The following is an 18,238-nucleotide window of genomic DNA, read 5'->3' as shown; positions in this document are numbered from 1 at the left end:
AGAAGATAAACGGCATCTCACCCACGATAGGCCACGTTACGCAACTGCTGCATAGGATATTCCATCGAGCGAGTTCAGAGACAGGCTGCCCGATTTCGAATGACTAACACCTACGAAAGGGAAGTGAGTGTTACCGAACTCCCGAGTTCACTTGAATGGAGCAATGGAGCACCCTCCGGGACAGGCCTGGGACATACACCGCTAGACTTCCTTCTACAAGATGCTACATGGAAAACTTTACATTATCAAGCTCACACTAAGCCAAACCCACTAGCGAGGTCACACAACTCAGTTTGTAACCATAAAGTCGGAAGTGTACAAAAATTCATTTTGTTCCCCGTACAATCACAGCATGGAATGGTCTCCACTGTACTAAATACTTACACAAACAGACGCAGTTCAATGAAAGACAGCTCTTTTTGGAATTTTTTCACCGTTTAGTCCGTCACTCCCCTCCACCACCAAACTGCAGCCAAGAACCAAGAACTCACGTGTGTTCATGCCCCTCAGTTTGTGCGCACGCGTACTGAATCCCACGACAGCCAGAAGCCCGTAAAATGGCTCTTGACTCGGACAGGTGGACCCCAAAATTAATCGATCAACATCAAACTCAGAAAAAAGTTGTTTGCCCCTAATTTCCGTACCGATAAGTATTTAAACATTTAAATGCCTTTTGCTGACTTACACACAATAAAAATCCATTTCTGCCAAATTTTTGCCCGTCTTTCCTACGTACCTCCAAAGTAACAGAGTCAGAAGTTGGAAGTGAAGCCAACATTTTAGAGGGGATTTTTTTTTCAGTTTTGCCGAGTTTTCGGTGACATTTCTCTATTTGTGAATAGTGAGGAATATCATGAATGCTCTAATGAGAAAGTATCATACAAGAAGGAAACTGTATGGATGATAATGGAAAGTTTTTGTTTGGGCCTTTTAGTCGGGCAATTTGACGTCGTAGTTGTACGTCAACTCGTACCGAAACGCGCTCGTATCCAGGTGTGTGTGTGTTTGTGTGCATGTGTATGCCATTCCCTAAATCCGTACAAGTACATCTCATTTTCGACCCGCTGTCGGTCATGTCGGGCTGGCCGCGGAAATTTGAATCCGCATGAAAAATGAACCGCATTTAAGACAAATGGCTCTCGATCTTGAAGAAATGAATAGATGGATACAAACGATTCACCAGTCTTCCAGACAGTATCACCGATGACATGAGGGGAATTCGACAAAAGTGTGAAAATGGGCACTTAAGTAAGGTGAAAAACAAGGAAAATGACGAAGATGGGTCGGCAATGAAACAACGCAGTGAATATCAAAAAAGGTTTTCTGCCTAGAAGAAAGAAACTTTTTTGATCATAAGAGTTACAAGTCTTTCTTATGGCATCAAAGTTATTGAAGGTTAACCCGGCAAAATTGTGAAAATTAGACACAAATTTAACTTTAAAATCCGAAAATTTTTAATTATCTTTTGTCGAAAAATTGACATTTTCCACTTCTTCGGTTAATTTCTGGAGATCTTTCTTATCAGAAGCTATTAAATATCACCATTTGATGGATTCTTGGAAATGTATTCACACACAGGGTCTTCAAGGCAAATGGCAGTTTAAATTCCTCACCATTATGCGCGTCGTCTGCTAAACTCAGTTTTCAGGCCGACGACCATATGTTACTATCGCGCATGCGCGAATACACAACTAAATGCGCACACAGTCTATAGAGTAGGCCTACCGAATAGCGAAGGGAATACGTCACGCGCACAATTAGTGTTGAAAGGCATTAGGGCGAGAACCAACGCGCGAACCAACACGCGCGCCTACTCCATTCGTTTGCACTGCACTTTCTGGTTCACAGTTACGTCACACTTCGGTACTCGGAACCGAACATACGTGCACTAGGGGTGCATTCCACCAAATCGTCGTATTTCTGCGCGCGAGCTCATTAATGATTTTGTGGTCCCACGGAATTTTTACAATAAAACAGACCATAACCAGGAAGGATCATAGAAATATTTCCGTAAATCCCGAATTGGGGACTGAAAGTTTCCGGTTTCAAATGGAGTTTTTCAAAAACCGGTTGAGGTTTTGTGCTTCAACCGTCAGATTTCGAAAAAAACTAAATTCTGCACTTGGTATGGAAAAATTTGGAAAGAATAATGGTTGAGGTGAACGCAGCAATGAATTACCAGAGAACAACGTCAAGTTTGGAAGCAGGAACAGAAGGAAATGTGAGTCGCACTTTTTTTAGTTTGAGAAAGTTTCTCAAGTTGTACTTTACAATGCTTAACTTTAAGCCTATATAGTCCAAGTGAGAAATTTATGAAAGTCTATCCTATCAGGCTTTGTATATGAAACTTCACTATCTCGAAGTTAGGACCGTCTGAAATGTTACTTATTAGTAGAACTGGTTTCAAAAACTGAATGACTTATTTGTCCTTTATTTTCCCCAGATTTCACCGGAAAATCTCTAAGAAAGCCATGATTTGTGTTAGTCGGATCTGAAGACGCACTAAACCCAAATCGTGTGACAGACGATGTACGTGATACGAGTAACAGAATTCTTCTTTGGGGCAGAGATGAAACCAAAGTGAGAAGCAGAGTGCTGACGTTTCTGTTGAATGAAGTTCCAAACATGTGAATTCAAAGTCAACTCAATGAAAGAAACTTTGTCTACGGCAGTAATTTAGTTTGGTCGCTCATTTGTAGCTGCGCTCACTTTGTGCTCACATAAAAGTTTCTCACACTTCGGTATGCCGCATGTCGGTTTTCAATGAAATTTACTCAATATACGAATGAATTTATTTATAACAATTTTTTCGTGAGAGTGTGTAAAATAAAAATCATTTTATTGATGAATTTTTTAGTGTTGGCTCTTCGAAACCATACGAAAAACACATGGACAGTTTGGACATGATATTTACTGACAAAACCTTTTGCATGTCCTGGTAGAATTCTCAAAGTTTTACACACTGAACAAATCACGATTGAACAGACCCAAAGTGAAAATATTATTAAAATGAGACCGTAGACAATAGGTGTTAAAATGAATTAAAAACAAAAACACACACACACAAACAGGTTATCATTATCGCTTTCGAGTGGGTTAGTTAATCAGCCAAAATGGTCAGTTATTTCCAAAAATGATATTCTAGCATTTTCTGTTTATTTTTGGCTTGTTTTCAGGAGAGAGGCTGAGGGCTTTAGCCATCATCCCATGAGAACTTAGGTTATGTTGACCAGAAATGCACAGCATACCCCTCCTGAGGCGCCCCCCTTGTTCGGCCGCGCATTTTGTGCACAAACAATGCGCGCGGTTCTATTCAGTCTATAAAATGGACATCAATGAGAGCAACCCACTGATCTCTATAATATTTCATTATAGGTTGAGGTCAGGCGGCTTGTTCTAGTATGTTCACGGACAGTTCGATTGTTGTTCCGGGGTCGGCTGCTCGAACGCTGTACTGATTGGAACATACAACTGGTTATCGCTGGTAGTTAGTGCCATTAAGTAACATGCAGGCGTCCGTGTGTGTTATTCGAGAGTTAATGTTTGGACAACTAGGCTGAATGCTTTAAACAGGAACATTCTTTTCTGTTATGGAAACTAATCGATGTTAATGTTGCAAAACTTCCTGTTGTCTCTGTCTCAGTGAGTTCCTGTAAAATCCTGACAAATTTAAAGAGGAGATGTGTGATCATGATGTGCCCGCCGTTCGTGTCAAGAACATGCCGCCCGAACTTGATGAGATCAGTAGTGCAACCCTTGGCCGTTTTCCAGTACTCAACTTCGTCTCCGTTTGTGGGCCTGATTACTATAATTTTTGGTTCTGTTGCATCTTATTTGATGTTTTGTGGCACTATTAGACTAATTACTGCACTTACAGCTTCAAAGTCAGCTAGTAAAAAAAAAAAAAAAAGCCTAGCTGAGACGGGGCCGAAGTTGAGTATTGGAAAAGACTTGGCCCTTTCAATTTTAGCAAAGCGCCCTCTGCTGCTACAAACTGTTAAAATTGACCCTTGACCCCTACATGCCAGTTGCCAGTCTGTTGTCAAACAGCCATGACAGCAATCTGATTCGAGTGCAGGTGTACGTGTACGTGTAGGCAGCTATCTTTGGCACATGTACATGTACATGTAGGCCTACGACCGATCCGGAATATCACTCATTTCAGGTGAGAGGGGAGCCTGTAAAAATTCTCGGAGAGAGTTCCATCACGGATATCACTTCACACCCTGTGTACAAACCCTATTGTCAGGGAGGCTTTTCAAATTTGTTCTTTCTGGTTATATTTTTGAAGTGATCATGGAGAGGATGTCTGATGATATTAGAACTAACGTTATTTTGATATAAATTTGGATCCATTGTACTCTGCAAAGCAAAGAAAAATCGATTTGAAGTGGGGATGTTTTGAGATGATTTTTGTACACGTGTAATGAAGAGCAAACTGTCGCTGATTGACTGACTGTGATTATTTTGTACACAAAAATGAGAGTGGATTTTAACTGAAAACCACAAAATTCATATTTTTATAAACTTTTGTTCTTGTGACCCGCTCTCAAAAAAAGGGTAATAGGTCGTGCAATGCCAAAACACGTCATGGCCTGTTCTATTTGGCGAGGGCAAATTTTCTTCAAAAACATGGTTTTATGTTTTTCATACTACATGTACATGTATCTTCCAACATGTCCAAAGTTCCATAGGCCTAATATTTATATTTTCAGAATTTTTTATTACAAACATGGATACTGATGAATAGGGATGAAAAATTGATCAATTAGTAGGAAATCCTACATGTATATAGAATTATGTTTCCAAGCACTACATTTTATGAGCTTTTTCTTGAAAAATGTTTATTGAATCTGAAAATATGGATGTATTTATATTTCCAAAATGTACATGTATCATGCTCCAGGGGTCATTCATATCAAATTCTAGCTTTAGATGTAATCCAACCAAATCAAAACTTGTAGCCTAAATCTGGCGACTTATTAGCCACTTTTCTGGAGCCGGTCACATACTTATTGCAATGAATCAAATGCTGGCTCCACTTAATTGGAAATTAAATAGAGGAGAGCATGCAAAAAAAGACAAATTTGATCCTATTTAAGAAGATGACTTTCCAAGTAAACAGTGCCCACACTCATTTATGTGTGTCCCTAGCCTCAGGCTATGACTTTGAGAATAGTCAAGGGTTAAAATAAATGGTTCAATTTTGGAAAAGTTCAACATGTACAAAAAAATTTACATCATGTAACATTAGCCTAGTCTGAGTGAGAAGTTGGACCATGGAGGAAGGAACAAAAACTGTCTAATGGCAAATGTGCCTGACATGGGATCAAGTGACAATCGGATATTCCAATAATGATGATAAAGTTTACATGTACACACATTTGGGCAGAGAAGAGAAATTTCCACTTCAAATCGGAAATGGTCTTGTCGTCGAGTGCGATGTTGCCATCTTGTTCAAATAGTGATTTGAACTATATGTGAATGTCCTGGAGACAACGTCATGGCACGCTGGCCTCTAGGCGACCATTAACAAAAGCATGGCATGTCGGCACGCACGCATCAAGGACTGATTCCTCAGCACTGTACATGTATGTCCGGTAGCTGTGATCTTATCAGAACTGTATACTGGATATTGGGGGGCTGAAGAATTGGTGGTTGGCGCACGTGTGCCGACACGCCTTTCTTTTTGGTGAATTTGGAGGATTTTGATTCGGGGTATGAGCTGTTTTGAGTGAAACGAATTAATGGAAGCAAAAGCCTATGGAAGGTACATTTACATGTACTTGGAGTCTACTATCTAATTAACAAAGGCAATTTGTAGGGTCCAAGTTACTTAGAGTAGCGTTAACCCTGGTTGGATGTTGTCTTCATTTACACGCTGACTGATATCCAGGGTATAGAGTCCTCCTACCACAGTGACATTGTTTTCAATGGTTTTTTTTTCACATTTTTACCTGGCAGAGCCAACTCAAATGCCATTCACAAGTGCCTTGTATACCCAGCAAGAAATGAGACCGAGGGGTACCCCCCAACATGTCCAATCCCTATACACATTCCAGATTATTGTCACTTAACACATCCCCCCGAGATGTCTGAAAGGAATTCCCCAGATTCCTGCGAGACAATGACCAACACAAAGCAGGGGGGGTTCTCTCCGTTTCATACCTTGCTGCATATGGAATTCCATAAATGCTGTGTTGAAATTACTAAATAGCGCAACTCCACGCTTTCCATGCTCAAAATGCAAAGCAGCCAACACCCCTTTACACATGCACAAAAGAGCTGTGGGCGTGAAGAAGTTGCAGATAAGGCTGTGTCCGAAACAGGCTTCCACAGCTACGGCTTGGTCTGTTGTCTGCGTATCTTCAGTGACATGAATGAAGGCAGGCGCAAATGCGTACTACATGTACATGTACTAGACAAATGTAGATTGTTCAAGAATCACGACGGAAAGTGTGAAGTTGGACTAAATTTCCTGCAAAACACGTTGTCAATGGGGGTATTTACAGTAGTAGTAATTTCAACACAGCATTTGTCGATTCTGGATACAAGGCACTTATGAACGACATTTGAGTTGCCTCCGCCAGGTAAAAATGTGAGAAAAAAAGGTCAACAAAAATTTTGCCATGCCAGGAGAACTTTATACCCTGGACATTAGGTGAAATGCAATGCATACGACATCAGCTGGGCTAGGAAGAGTTCCATATACATGTAGGCCTACATGACATACATGTACGAACGCCAGGAATTATTCCCTACAGTGACCTTTTAGTCATCTGAAAGTAAAAACATGTCCAGAAATGTTCAATTTAGGAGGGAAAAAGCCAAGTCATTTAGTTAGAAAACATAGTTACATGTAGAAATTTTCAGACCAGTCTCACAGGGTTTGTGCACAGGTTGTCAAGCGGCATTCTTAGGAAACTGTTTCCTTAATTTTTTTTCTCAACATTTTCATTATGTTCACTTTTCAGGACATGCTGTCATCACTTTCTGTAAGCTTTTTACTTTTACCACTGCAAGGGAAAATAAGTGAGCTCATATATGGAACTCTGGAAAGAATTCCATGTACGGACGCTGCTTGACACCTTGTGCACAAACTCTATAAGACTGGTCATGCTGGTAGAAAAAATTTGAAATCTTTTCTGGCCTACATGTACATGTACAATACCTCAATATTTTCCCTACTAAATGTGACCTTTTTTAGACATGTCATCACTTCCTGGTGGCTAATGAACCACTGCAACTGAAGTGCAAGGGAAATTTATGGATGAACTATGACTTTTAGGTCATGTTGCTTTCAGATGGTTAAAAGGTAATGTACAGAAAAATGTTAGCGGTATTCGTGTATGGAATTCTTTACGTATCTTCATAAATGAGTGTGAGAAATCAGTGCTTCAGTTGCTGGGAACTACGTGTACATGTATGGTCTAATAATACAGTGCTCATAAAACAGAAAAGAAACACCTGATGCTCCTGAATTACATGTACATGTGCAGTGTAGTTTGACAACACTCACAGAACTCTGCAAAATTAGAAGTTCATTTTGCCATTACACAAACCAGCTGACAGTAAGTCAACGATCATTACCTGTTCACTCAGGTGCTTTTGCAGAGCTCCTTCAAATTTAGACATGAAGGAGTCTGGGTCGATTTTAATTAAAATTATGCCAAGACCACAGTACAGTGTAATATTGAATAGTTACATGTTGGTGTTTATTACGGTGAGTGAATGGAGGTTGGTACATGTACATACATGTAGTTTTCAATTTTTCATGCATTCTTTTAATGGATAAAGCATGTCAACGATTGCTCTTTACTATTTCCCCCCATTTTCAGAAATCTACTTGGCAGGTACTGTAGAAAGCATGACATCCTTTAGTAGTCGTCCAGACAGTGGCAGGGTGACAAGTCTCAGTGTGGCTGGTGAAACCATGCACACCAACACTCCACTTCACAAGACCAAGAAGTCCTACAAGTACCGTAAGGTGTCCAACAGTGGCTCAGCAGAGGAGACTCTGTTTACCTCCCAGCGCGAGCGCTACCTTCAGTCTCGGAACAGTCCATTAAATGCCCGACCCAGGTCGGTCGGAGGCAGTGAGTGGATGGTGCATGGGGAACGAAATGAGATGCCAAGCGAGCTGCCCAAACGAAGCCCTTCTGGGACCCCTCCAATTAAGCCACCCCTAGTGAGCGCGAGTGGGGCACCGCGGACCCGCTCTCGGCTTTATAAGTCCAGCCCCAGCTACATAGACGAGTCACTCTTTGGCCCCAAGCTCCAGGAGCCTGATTTCCCAGCCCCCTGGGAGAAACCTGAGGATTTGCGGAGGGGGCCCCTGTTAACTTGGAGCCCGCCCGTTCCAGGGAGTCTGTGCTGCACCCCCAGGTCCACACCTCCCAGCAGGCCTCCCTCAGCTGCTGGGGTTGGGAGTCGACCAGGCTCTGCCACAGGTGACCGCCGGAAAGGCAGTCAGCCCCCGATGCCCAAAAAACCTGTGTGGAAATGAACAATCCTTCATTTGTAGGAGATTGTAACAGAACAGCTATCATGAGTGATTGAACTGACAGAGGAGTTGGGAACAACTCTGTCCATTCAAGAATGATGGGGCTTTAACCTGTATTTCAAAAAAACAAATGGTTGAATCTGGGTTAATCAGCAGCCCCAAGAAATCTACTACGCTTGCAAGAGTTGACCGGACTCTTTGAACTACATGTAACTGGTTGAGAGCATTCATTATGTATTAAGTACATGTATATAAAATATGAAACAACAGTTCAAAATTTCTGTTAATGAGACCAATTATTCCTCATAGGAACCCTATGCACTGTGACTGTAGCTGAAGAAACTTGTCAAAAGGAGATGGAGAGTGGCAAACAGTTACAGTGTTACAGGCAGTGTTGTAGTACTCGTACTCGAGTACTACTCGAGTACCGTTTTCAGAGTACTCGTACTCGTACTTGCACTCGGATGTCCAAGTACTCGAACTACAGTTCTTGTACTCGGGCTACAAAATACTTGGGACTCGACATCCAAAAATTGTACTTGAGCTTCAAAGTACTCGTACTCGATTAACAGTACTCGATAAAAAAATCCTTTAGGTTAACTTACCACGCACGGCTGTTAAAATAAGGTACAAAAATATCGACTCCAATGACCCGATATTCGATACTGTTCTGACAAAGAGAAGGCCGAACGTAGGACCATTAATTCATACGACCCATTCGCCGTCTGTGCGCGTACTTAACCAATCACGTACGCAAATTATATTGTGGTACTCCAGAATGGTCCCGCGATTTACTTGGGCATTGGTAGTCTGGTTCCTGGACTCGAAAATTCTAATAACGAACCCAGCATACAGAAAATCACAGGCATGTGATTAATTGAGTCTGGAAAATAGACTTTGCGGTGCCGTGCATGTTGTGTCAACTGCTGCAACGCACGTGTAGTGACCGTGACATTGCTAGCCAGATCACTTGTTCTTGTAGCCATGTCATCTGCATTCGGTGTTTCTTTTACACAGTGGCAGGTCTTACAGTCTCTAAATTAAGATAAAACTACTTTTGAATTAGAAGTACATGTACTTGTACTCGTACTCGGAATTAGAAGTACTTGTACTCGTACTCGGAAGTGCAAGTACACGTACTTGTACTCAGAAATCAGTACTTGTACTCGGCTGGCAAAGTACTCGCCCCGTCTTTGTACTCGGCAGTGAAAGTACTCGGCAGTACTTGGTACTTGGAAAAAAGTACTTAACTACAACACTGGTTACAGGCAAAGACCCCAAAGGAATATTCTGGGTAAAACCAATGGAATTGATAAGGACTGCAGGGAAACCCAATTAACATGTGAACTGAGCTGGGAATTGAACTCGGACCGCAGAGGTGGAAGGTTAAGAAAAACCCACTATGCCAACCTGACTCAACTTCACTGCAAGAACCAAGCAAGTCATGCCTTGCCAGTATTACTGCTCTGTATGTACGTCTACCATACACTGTACATGTACATGCCAGTCTTAGTAATGTCACTGCAGTCAGTAAAATCTCAGAAGTCTCCACACATGCCAATCATGCAATGCACTTGACCATCACTAAAAATTGTAAGACCTGATCCAATATTTCTCAATGGTTGTTTTGAACTCTGTGACCAAATCCTGCTGTTGACCACCTCGTGCATTGATGGAACATACAGGGAGCCTGGACTATTGGTTAATGTTTTGTTACAAGGTGCAACCTTTTGCCAGTGAAGAAACATTGGAAGTCACAAATCAATGGCTTGTCAAACTTTTGTTTGAAATCATGCATATTTATTAACTCTGTTGAGGAGTCAAATTTGTTGTGAAGTCAGAAGTTGTGTACAGATATTAAATAAGACATGCTTGCCATAGAATTACATGTATGTAAATTTTTAAATGGACAATTGTTTGAATTGTGTATTTAATTATCTCTGGAAAGACGCAAAAATTGTACATTTGGTTATTTTAATTGTAATATTAGTTCGGCTTTATATTGAACAGTCCTTCATACTGATGGAATAACTTCATAAAATTTTAATTCAAATTAATTGTTTCTAAATCTGAATTTAAAGAAATTAAAATCACTGATTGATCAAAATGATAGGTGATCAAAAGGATTGGTTATCAAATGATAGGTGCATGTAGGCCTACAGTTAATAAATGTATTTGTCCAAGTTTGAACCATGGATTTTTAGGTACCAAAACCTGTTTTTCTCGCAGGCAAAACCAAGAGCAAAATGAAGCACAAGTCAGTTAATACATGTATGTGTTCAAAAGTCATTTGTTTCAGAATTTCCCTTTATAGAGGAAAAATTCCATATCCATGATATCTGCAGATAAGTGTCCCTGAATGTGAATTGTGGCTGCTGTACATGTATGTTGTTGAAGTTCTGATCAAAGTTTTATTCTGAATGTACTTTCACTCCTTAGAATGCACTGTTGATCAAATGTACTTAAAAAAAAAAGGTTAACCCTCTGCAAGATTTTTGGTCAAATCTTCATCAAGAATGCAAGACAAGTGCATTGTACTGTAAGAGTTGGCTCTTCAAGTTTTTATTCAAAACACAAGGGTTACTCCTTGCAATATCATTTTTCTCCAAAATTGTATTCACATTTTTAGATTAACCCCTTGCGTTTCGTTTTGGTTTCCAAGGAATATGCTGAAAATTTGTGCAAAGTGTAGGTTGAACTGCACATACATGTACATGCAATGTTTCCTCCAGTTATGGTTTCAAATAAAAGATAAACCCCTGTTTTCTTTTTTAATTCACTTCATTGTTTTTTAAAGTTTACTTCAGAATGTACGTTGTAATTATAACCCCTAGCATTTTTTGGTCTCATCTGCATTACTTTCAAATACAATGTGTTGGTTATGTTGGCCACATCTTCATTAAAGTGAAAGATGAACCCCTTCTTGTGTCTTGCAAATAAATTTGGGGGCATTTTCATCTTAAGTGCAGGACCGACTACCTGGTACATGTACATGTAATATTTTTGTGTAATTCAAATTTTGTAATGGGAATGTCAGGATCTGCAGTCAGAATGCAATCTTCAGTATCTATTACCCGTTTTAAGTTTTCTTTAAAATACAAGATAGCCCTTTGGACATGTTGGAATATTTTGGTCAAATCTTTGTTACACAAAATCAACTCTTTTTAATGTTTTCATTAACTGTCAATTCTACATGTAAGATTTTTCCTTGCAATTTCTTGGTGAAATTTGGATTTAATATGCAAGGTTTACCCCTTGAATGTTCTTGCAAAGTAAAAAGTTAGCCACTTTGATTGGGGGATGAGGGTCAATCTTCATTCCAAACACAGGGTTAATCCCTTTGTCATGTTTGTATAAATTTCCTGTAAATCTCAATTGAAAATGTGAGATTTTTCCTCCGCAATTTTTTGCCTAAGTTGAATTCCATATGTTGAAATAGTCTTTTGCGTTTAGGAAGCACTTTAATTCAGGATGTAAGGTTAACTCTTTGTAATTCTTTGTGCAGTTGAATTTAAAACGCAAGGCTAACCCTTTGCCTAAAGTGGGTCAAAGGTTTGTTCAGCGTGTAAACAACCAGTATTTTTTCTTCTAAATTTTCATTTTTAATTCTTATGTAAGGTTAAACCCTCACATTTTCCCACTCTTTCTTCAAAATAAACCCATGCATTTAGATTTTAACAGATTGTGAGACGTACACCTTGCATCTTTTGATTTTTCCCCCAAGGTCAAACCCTTGTTATATTTTTATCCATTGTAATTTACTTTCCCGTTAGAAACTGAAACCTTGTAATATTTTAAACACAAATTAATCTGTTGTAATACATTTTAACTCATAATGTAAGGCTATCCCATAATTTTTCCCATTAAATTTTAATTCAAAAGCACAGTTAACACCTAGCAATCTTTTCCAATTTAAAATTTTACAAAATCACAACTTTATCACTTTATCACTGGTAAATTCTCTTCAATGATTTTTTATTATTATTATTTACTATTCAAGGAGTTTCTTTTAAATATTCATTCAAGATGCAAAGTTAACCCTTGTAAATTTAGATTTTTGGAAATCGCCAATCCAATTTTTATCTCCAATAGTTTGAAGTCAGTCTTGCCTGGGTAGAGTGTATTGTAATATAAAAATAAGGGTGGTAATTATGTAAAACATAATAAGCACTTGATGAGCTTATAATTGTACATGTACACACACTTACCTACTTAGATTCAAAATTATCATAAGACGTACATGTAAGTCAGTGTGTTCAAATACAAATGCATACTTACACCAGTACAAAAAATGTACAACACGTACATGTAAGTATGAATTTAGAATAAACACTGATGGTTTGGCTATGTCCTCTGTCCCAGCGGATACAATGGAGCCAAAATCATTTCGCTGGAACTACAATAAAAAATATTAATCGCTAATAATTTAGAGTTAATCTCATAAATTTTTGATGCGGTGGCAGAAAATTCCAGAGTGAATAAATTTCCATCTGCTTTTCAATGCAGCCATGGAAAGTAGCAAACAGTACTCGTGTTACAAGTTACGGAAGCGTATTTCAAGTATAGAAACCTGTCCACACATTTTATGGGCAAAAACAGAATTTTTACATCTTGTTTAGTTTCCACTTTCGGCAGTAACCTAAAAGATTTGTATCGGGAGATAACTTTGAGTCTCACAAACATGAATGACACCAAGAGGAATAACGAATCCATGCTCAATCCGATGTGTCGTCACATCAATGATTGTAGTGCTACCACTTTCGTAGACGCACACTGCAGTTGGTTGGAAGAATTTCTTTAAAAAGAACAACCTTAAATGCTGACGTTTTGTTAGTCATCGATTTAAACAGAATTGCAGGGATAACTTTTAACAAAAAGTACATAGACCTCAATGTAAACAACACTGACTTATATACGTTAAAACACATATACCATAAAAAGACAGCTTAATTATCATCATGTATTTCCCTATTATTGATATTCTTTTCTTTCATGGTCTGTCAAATTTTCTAAATGATTCATATTTGATGAAATGGGTCACATGTGTACCTGTATGTTAATGGACAGCAGCGATGCTTATGCTATATCAGTACAATACTTTATCACACATATAAACCCTGTGCAAAGGTCTGCACCATTTAAAATGTTTTCCTCAACATCTCTCAAATTTGCAGAACAAATACATGTACTTGTCAACTAAGATCCTTTCTCCAAGCCTATCACGGTAAAATCTCTGTTAGATATAAATTGAACAGAAAATTTGTACATAGGAAACAAGTAAAAATGATATTGGTGGTAATTGCACATAGCTTGCTATACAAAAAGATTTTTTCCAGAAATATGACTACTTATAGAAGTACCACACAAATCATACTATGAACAGTTCAAACACAATTTACTAGTCCAAAATGATAACCAACTTTAAAAACCTCTTCTGTTTTTTTAAAAGATCTTCTCTGTTCAAATATTGAAAAATATTCTTATGATGAAAATGACAAGATGTTTTGGCTTTGAGATGTTAGCTAACTAAATTTATGAAACTTTAAAAATTAAAAATTATTTTACTAAAATTACCATTCCTCAATAGTTGAAAACCTTCCTTTGGTAGGTTTAGTATGATATGGTTTGGTTTGGTATGGTACGGTAGATATTCTGTACAGTTTTCTAGTTACTTTGATACAGAAACATGGGACTGAACACACTTGTGATGGGGTTTTAACTGAGGTGTACCTCCACTTTTGAAAGCTATCCCTACAGTGGTTAAAATGTCAGCGCAGTCTTCAAATATGCTTCCTACTCAAAAGCTACCATTCTACTTGAGTCACTTTTGTCATCCCAACTACCCATCCAATAGTTCACAATGAATAATTGCAAAGCGGTCACTGTATATGTTCACAGTACAAATGTGTCAGTGTAGAAATGTGTCCTCAGTGTAGAAATGCGTTCTCAGTGTAGAAATGTGTCCTCAGTGTAGAAATGCATCCTCAGTGTAGAAATGTGTCCTCAGTGTAGAAATGTGTTCTTTGGATGACCATATTGACATCCTTGCTTCCCTTTAAGAAGAGTAAGGTATCATGCCCATCTTTACACCTAGATATTTGTCGTCCTAATGGCCATCCTGTTGTCCTTAATTCCTTATGAAGACCAGTTTGTCGTGAGTGAATGTTGGCAGTGTCTCCAAAAATGTCCTTCCAATGACCATACTGTTGTCCTCAGTTTCCTTTTCAAAGTCATGTAAGAACTGTGACATGCTCGCAATGTGTCTGCGCACAAGGACATCTTCAAACTCTGGCCATACTGATGGCCACACTGTTATCATCTCTTCCATTTGGAAGATTAGTGCACTGTGGTGGAAATACTGGAATACTGGCAGTGTTTCAACTTAATGTCGTCATATCTGAAAATTAGTTCTCCAGACAGCGACTTTCCCATCCCGGCTCCCCGCCCCTGTGAGGACGTAGCGAGACTCAGCGTGAGTCATGGAGCGAATGGCATCATCGTGAGCTGTGAGGGCTTTCTCGTACTTTCCTGTTTCAAGATCAAAGAGGTGAATCTTGCCATCTTTGCTTGCTGCCCACAACTTGGAAGAAAAAATGCAAATATCAAAAATTTAAAATCTTTAAAACCTACACCTTCAAGCACTGCAAGAGTAGATGATAGGTTTAATGAATGTACTCTAAAGTAACCACCAACATGGCCTGACAGGGCAGACTGAATATAACTATGTGTTATTATCAAGAAACAAGGAAAAGGGAGATCTGAAACGAGTGTTCCTGAGCAAGGCATTTGGCCTTAATATTGAAAGGGCACTAAATGTAGAAGAAATGTGGAGTTGTGCTTTCTCATTGTTAAAACCAAAAAATGCAAGCTGAGAATTTCCAGGGGAACTGCATAATTATAATTCTTCAAGAACATAAATCAGACAAAAGCAGGATTTTACTTTGGTAAATGCTGGTGACATCGATGGCCACTACTGAGGTTGGAAACTTTGGCACTAGTCTTCAGAAAAATCAGGCAAATAGGGTCTGTCATACAGACCTATCTGAATGTACAGTGTACTGTTGTTAACTTACCCTTTTATTCACGGCTACCAACTTGCTGACCCCTCGACATTCCAACTTCAGCACCTTTTGCTTCTTGAACGAAGTCTTGTCCCAGCTAACCAGCTCTCCTCTCCTTCCGCAACCTGCCCACAACTACATCAACAAAAGAGTAAGGAAATACTCACTAGTCAAGCTCTGAGAGGTTGAAATGGGTGCCAGTTTAGTTAGCGCTGCTTCACAAGGCTGCTAGAGACAGTAAAACTGCTCAGCACAGAACTGACTTGGTAAGCTACGGGGTTAGCGCTGCTCCACAAGGCTGCTAGAGACAGTAAACTGCTCAGCACAGAATTGACTTGGTAAGCTACGGGGTTAGCGCTGCTCCACAAGGCTGCTAGAGACAGTAAACTGCTCAGCACAGAATTGACTTGGTAAGCTACGGGGTTAGCGCTGCTCCACAAGGCTGCTAGAGACAGTAAACTGCTCAGCACAGAATTGACTTGGTAAGCTACGGGGTTAGCGCTGCTCCACAAGGCTGCTAGAGACAGTAAAACTGCTCAGCACAGAATTGACTTGGTAAGCTACGGGGTTAGCGCTGCTCCACAAGGCTGCTAGAGACAGTAAAACTGCTCAGCACAGAATTGACTTGGTAAGCTATTTCTGTCTTTTATTCCAAAACATCCACACTATCAACTTCAACAGGGAAGTTTTTAAAAGTAACACACTGTATTTTGAGTTCTCTTGTTGATGCAGGCAGTTATCTGTCTACAGTTAGGGTCAACAGCATGAAGGGTTTTCCAATAAGTCTATCAAACTTTGCTCACTGTGTTTGGAGTGATGATGAATGTCTCCAGAAGGACTGGGAAGCCCTGCTCATCTCTGTAGACGAACTTCTGAAGAACTGCTCCACTCCTCTGGATCAGTCGAATGTCATCCTTTGTGCCTGTAGGAGAGGATGGACACAAGAGGAATTGTGTTTCAAATGAAGATGAAGGAAATGGGACTGAGAAAAGGAAGCCAAAATGGCTCATGAGGCTGGTATTTATTGCCTGTTTTGTTAGCTCAGAATGACTGAGAATTTTTCTATATATAATTGGATGCCTTGCTATCAAGGTTGCTCCCATGCTAAAACCGGTACCCATTTATCTATACTCCTTGGAGAAGAGATGGAAGAAGGGGTAAAGTAGCTTGCCCAAGGACACAGCATATGGCCAGCAGCTGGATCTGAACCTCTGACTCCCTCACTACAAGTTCTAAGCATGAGGCCACACTCCCTGCGTGGAGTGGACGACACAAACAAATTCACTCATACACAACGAAAATTGGGAATTACGAAAGTGAGAGACTTTGGCCTTTTCACTTACAACACCAGAGTCGCTGGGAGATGTTGTCCCACTTGATGGATACCAGCTTGTCAGTGTTCTGCAGCTGTATGACATTCTTTTTGCTCAGAGTCATGGTGTCCCATTCAATGATCTGACCATTCAGGCTGGCTGTGTAGGCGACACTGTCATTGCAAAGAATTCAGATGTCTTAAAGAACTTTGGTTTTAAAGTTCAGAGAGGAGAGATATTGTCATTAACAACTTCTGTGAGATTTTCCCACATTTGTAGAATATTTTGCAAAAGATGAAATATTTTTGGAGCCAAGGAATGTAGCCAGGGATGTTTTCCTTCAGTCAGAATAACACGGTCATAAGATAAAATTTCTCATTTTAGGAGTCATTATGTGTAAAATAATTATGGATAAACTCCAAACATTTTAAATTACCTGCCCAAGAAAACATCAGATAATTTGAAGAACCTTTTCACAAGAACACTCACCTTTGGTTCTCTGTTACGGTGATGTCAGAGACGATATCGTTGTGGTCCATCAACTGCTTGTTGGCGGAGTACGTGTGCACATCAATGATGTATATGGTGGTGTCAAAGGAGCCCGCCCACACCTGTTCCCCTTTAATACACTCCAGGCAACACTGACATGAAAGGAGAGAGGGAACAAGTGGCAATTCAAGGGAGAAGTAGCGAGGTTACTACGGGGAGGGGAGGGGACACTGCCCACTCCCCAGCAGAAGTCTGTGCCCCTACCCTTGGGTGCTCCCAATCTGAAATTCTGAAATGTACACACAAGCTGCAGTTTATTTTCTTTGATTGCCTCTTGAATAAATGTGTGGTAATTTTGCTGGAAACCTTCCTGAATCCTCGAAATATTCCACTGTGGAGGAAACACATGACACATTCCTATTTTGTGTACTTTAAATTGTCCAGGGGCGTCAAGCCACATGTAAACTAACAGTGGCTGAGCTCTTGCATCCTCAGTCCTGCAAGTGCCTCTTAAGCTCCAGGTGGATTTGAAGGATCAGGAAGGGTTAGGGATGTAGTCAAGTCGTTTGGTAAGAACTAAAAGTCAACTTAAACGCAAGATGACGCAGTCGGGAAAAGGGCCCAAGCATCAAGGTAGTGCTGGCCGAGTTGCTGAAATAAGAGGACGAAGAGTGTTGGGCCACAGAGATGACATGGATTTGCAAGAAATATACTTGGGAAGGGACTCAGGCTACAGTAGGGGGCCTTTTGCAAATGCTTGGACATTTCCGGAATCCTCTTTTTTGAAGAACTACTAGAATTCATCGTTAAAAATGAAAGCATGATTGCTCGAAATGCACGGTCTAGACTTTTTAAGCTCAGTTCCTGATGTG

General features: G+C 39.9%; 2 protein-coding genes across 5 annotated transcripts in view; one reads left to right on the top strand and one right to left on the bottom strand.

The window, feature by feature from the left end:
• Positions 1–4,003: 4,003 nt before the first annotated feature.
• On the top strand, positions 4,004–12,185 carry LOC110979513 (RBPJ-interacting and tubulin-associated protein 1-like). Of its 2 annotated transcripts, XM_022235359.2 has the most exons (3): positions 4,004–4,165; positions 7,208–7,315; positions 7,839–12,185. In XM_022235359.2, exon 3 carries the CDS (start codon positions 7,868–7,870, stop codon positions 8,504–8,506), a length of 639 nt encoding a protein of 212 aa, XP_022091051.2. In that variant the 5' UTR covers positions 4,004–4,165; positions 7,208–7,315; positions 7,839–7,867; the 3' UTR covers positions 8,507–12,185. The 2 variants fall into 2 exon arrangements, with proteins under 2 accessions (XP_022091051.2, XP_022091050.2); XM_022235358.2 differs by lacking the exon at positions 7,208–7,315 and having other exon boundaries at positions 4,008–4,165.
• Positions 12,186–12,457: 272 nt separating this feature from the next.
• Positions 12,458–18,238, bottom strand: part of LOC110979550 (DENN domain-containing protein 3-like) — a 30,603-nt gene continuing 24,822 nt past the window's right edge. For all 3 annotated transcript variants that reach the window (XM_022235447.2, XM_022235448.2, XM_022235446.2), the window contains exons 24-28: positions 17,367–17,518; positions 16,908–17,050; positions 16,368–16,486; positions 15,577–15,699; positions 12,458–15,083 (exon numbers count right to left, since the gene is read on the bottom strand). In XM_022235447.2, the coding sequence (XP_022091139.2) occupies positions 14,895–15,083; positions 15,577–15,699; positions 16,368–16,486; positions 16,908–17,050; positions 17,367–17,518 (726 nt within the window). In that variant the 3' untranslated portion in view covers positions 12,458–14,894. The remainder of the gene's footprint in view (positions 15,084–15,576; positions 15,700–16,367; positions 16,487–16,907; positions 17,051–17,366; positions 17,519–18,238) is intronic.

The sequence above is a fragment of the Acanthaster planci genome, linkage group LG02 (assembly GCF_054643075.1).
Source record: "Acanthaster planci isolate LZ-2023a linkage group LG02, COTS_SCS, whole genome shotgun sequence".
NCBI classification, from domain to species: domain Eukaryota; kingdom Metazoa; phylum Echinodermata; class Asteroidea; order Valvatida; family Acanthasteridae; genus Acanthaster; species Acanthaster planci.
This window is presented reverse-complemented; position numbering and strand designations above follow the sequence as displayed.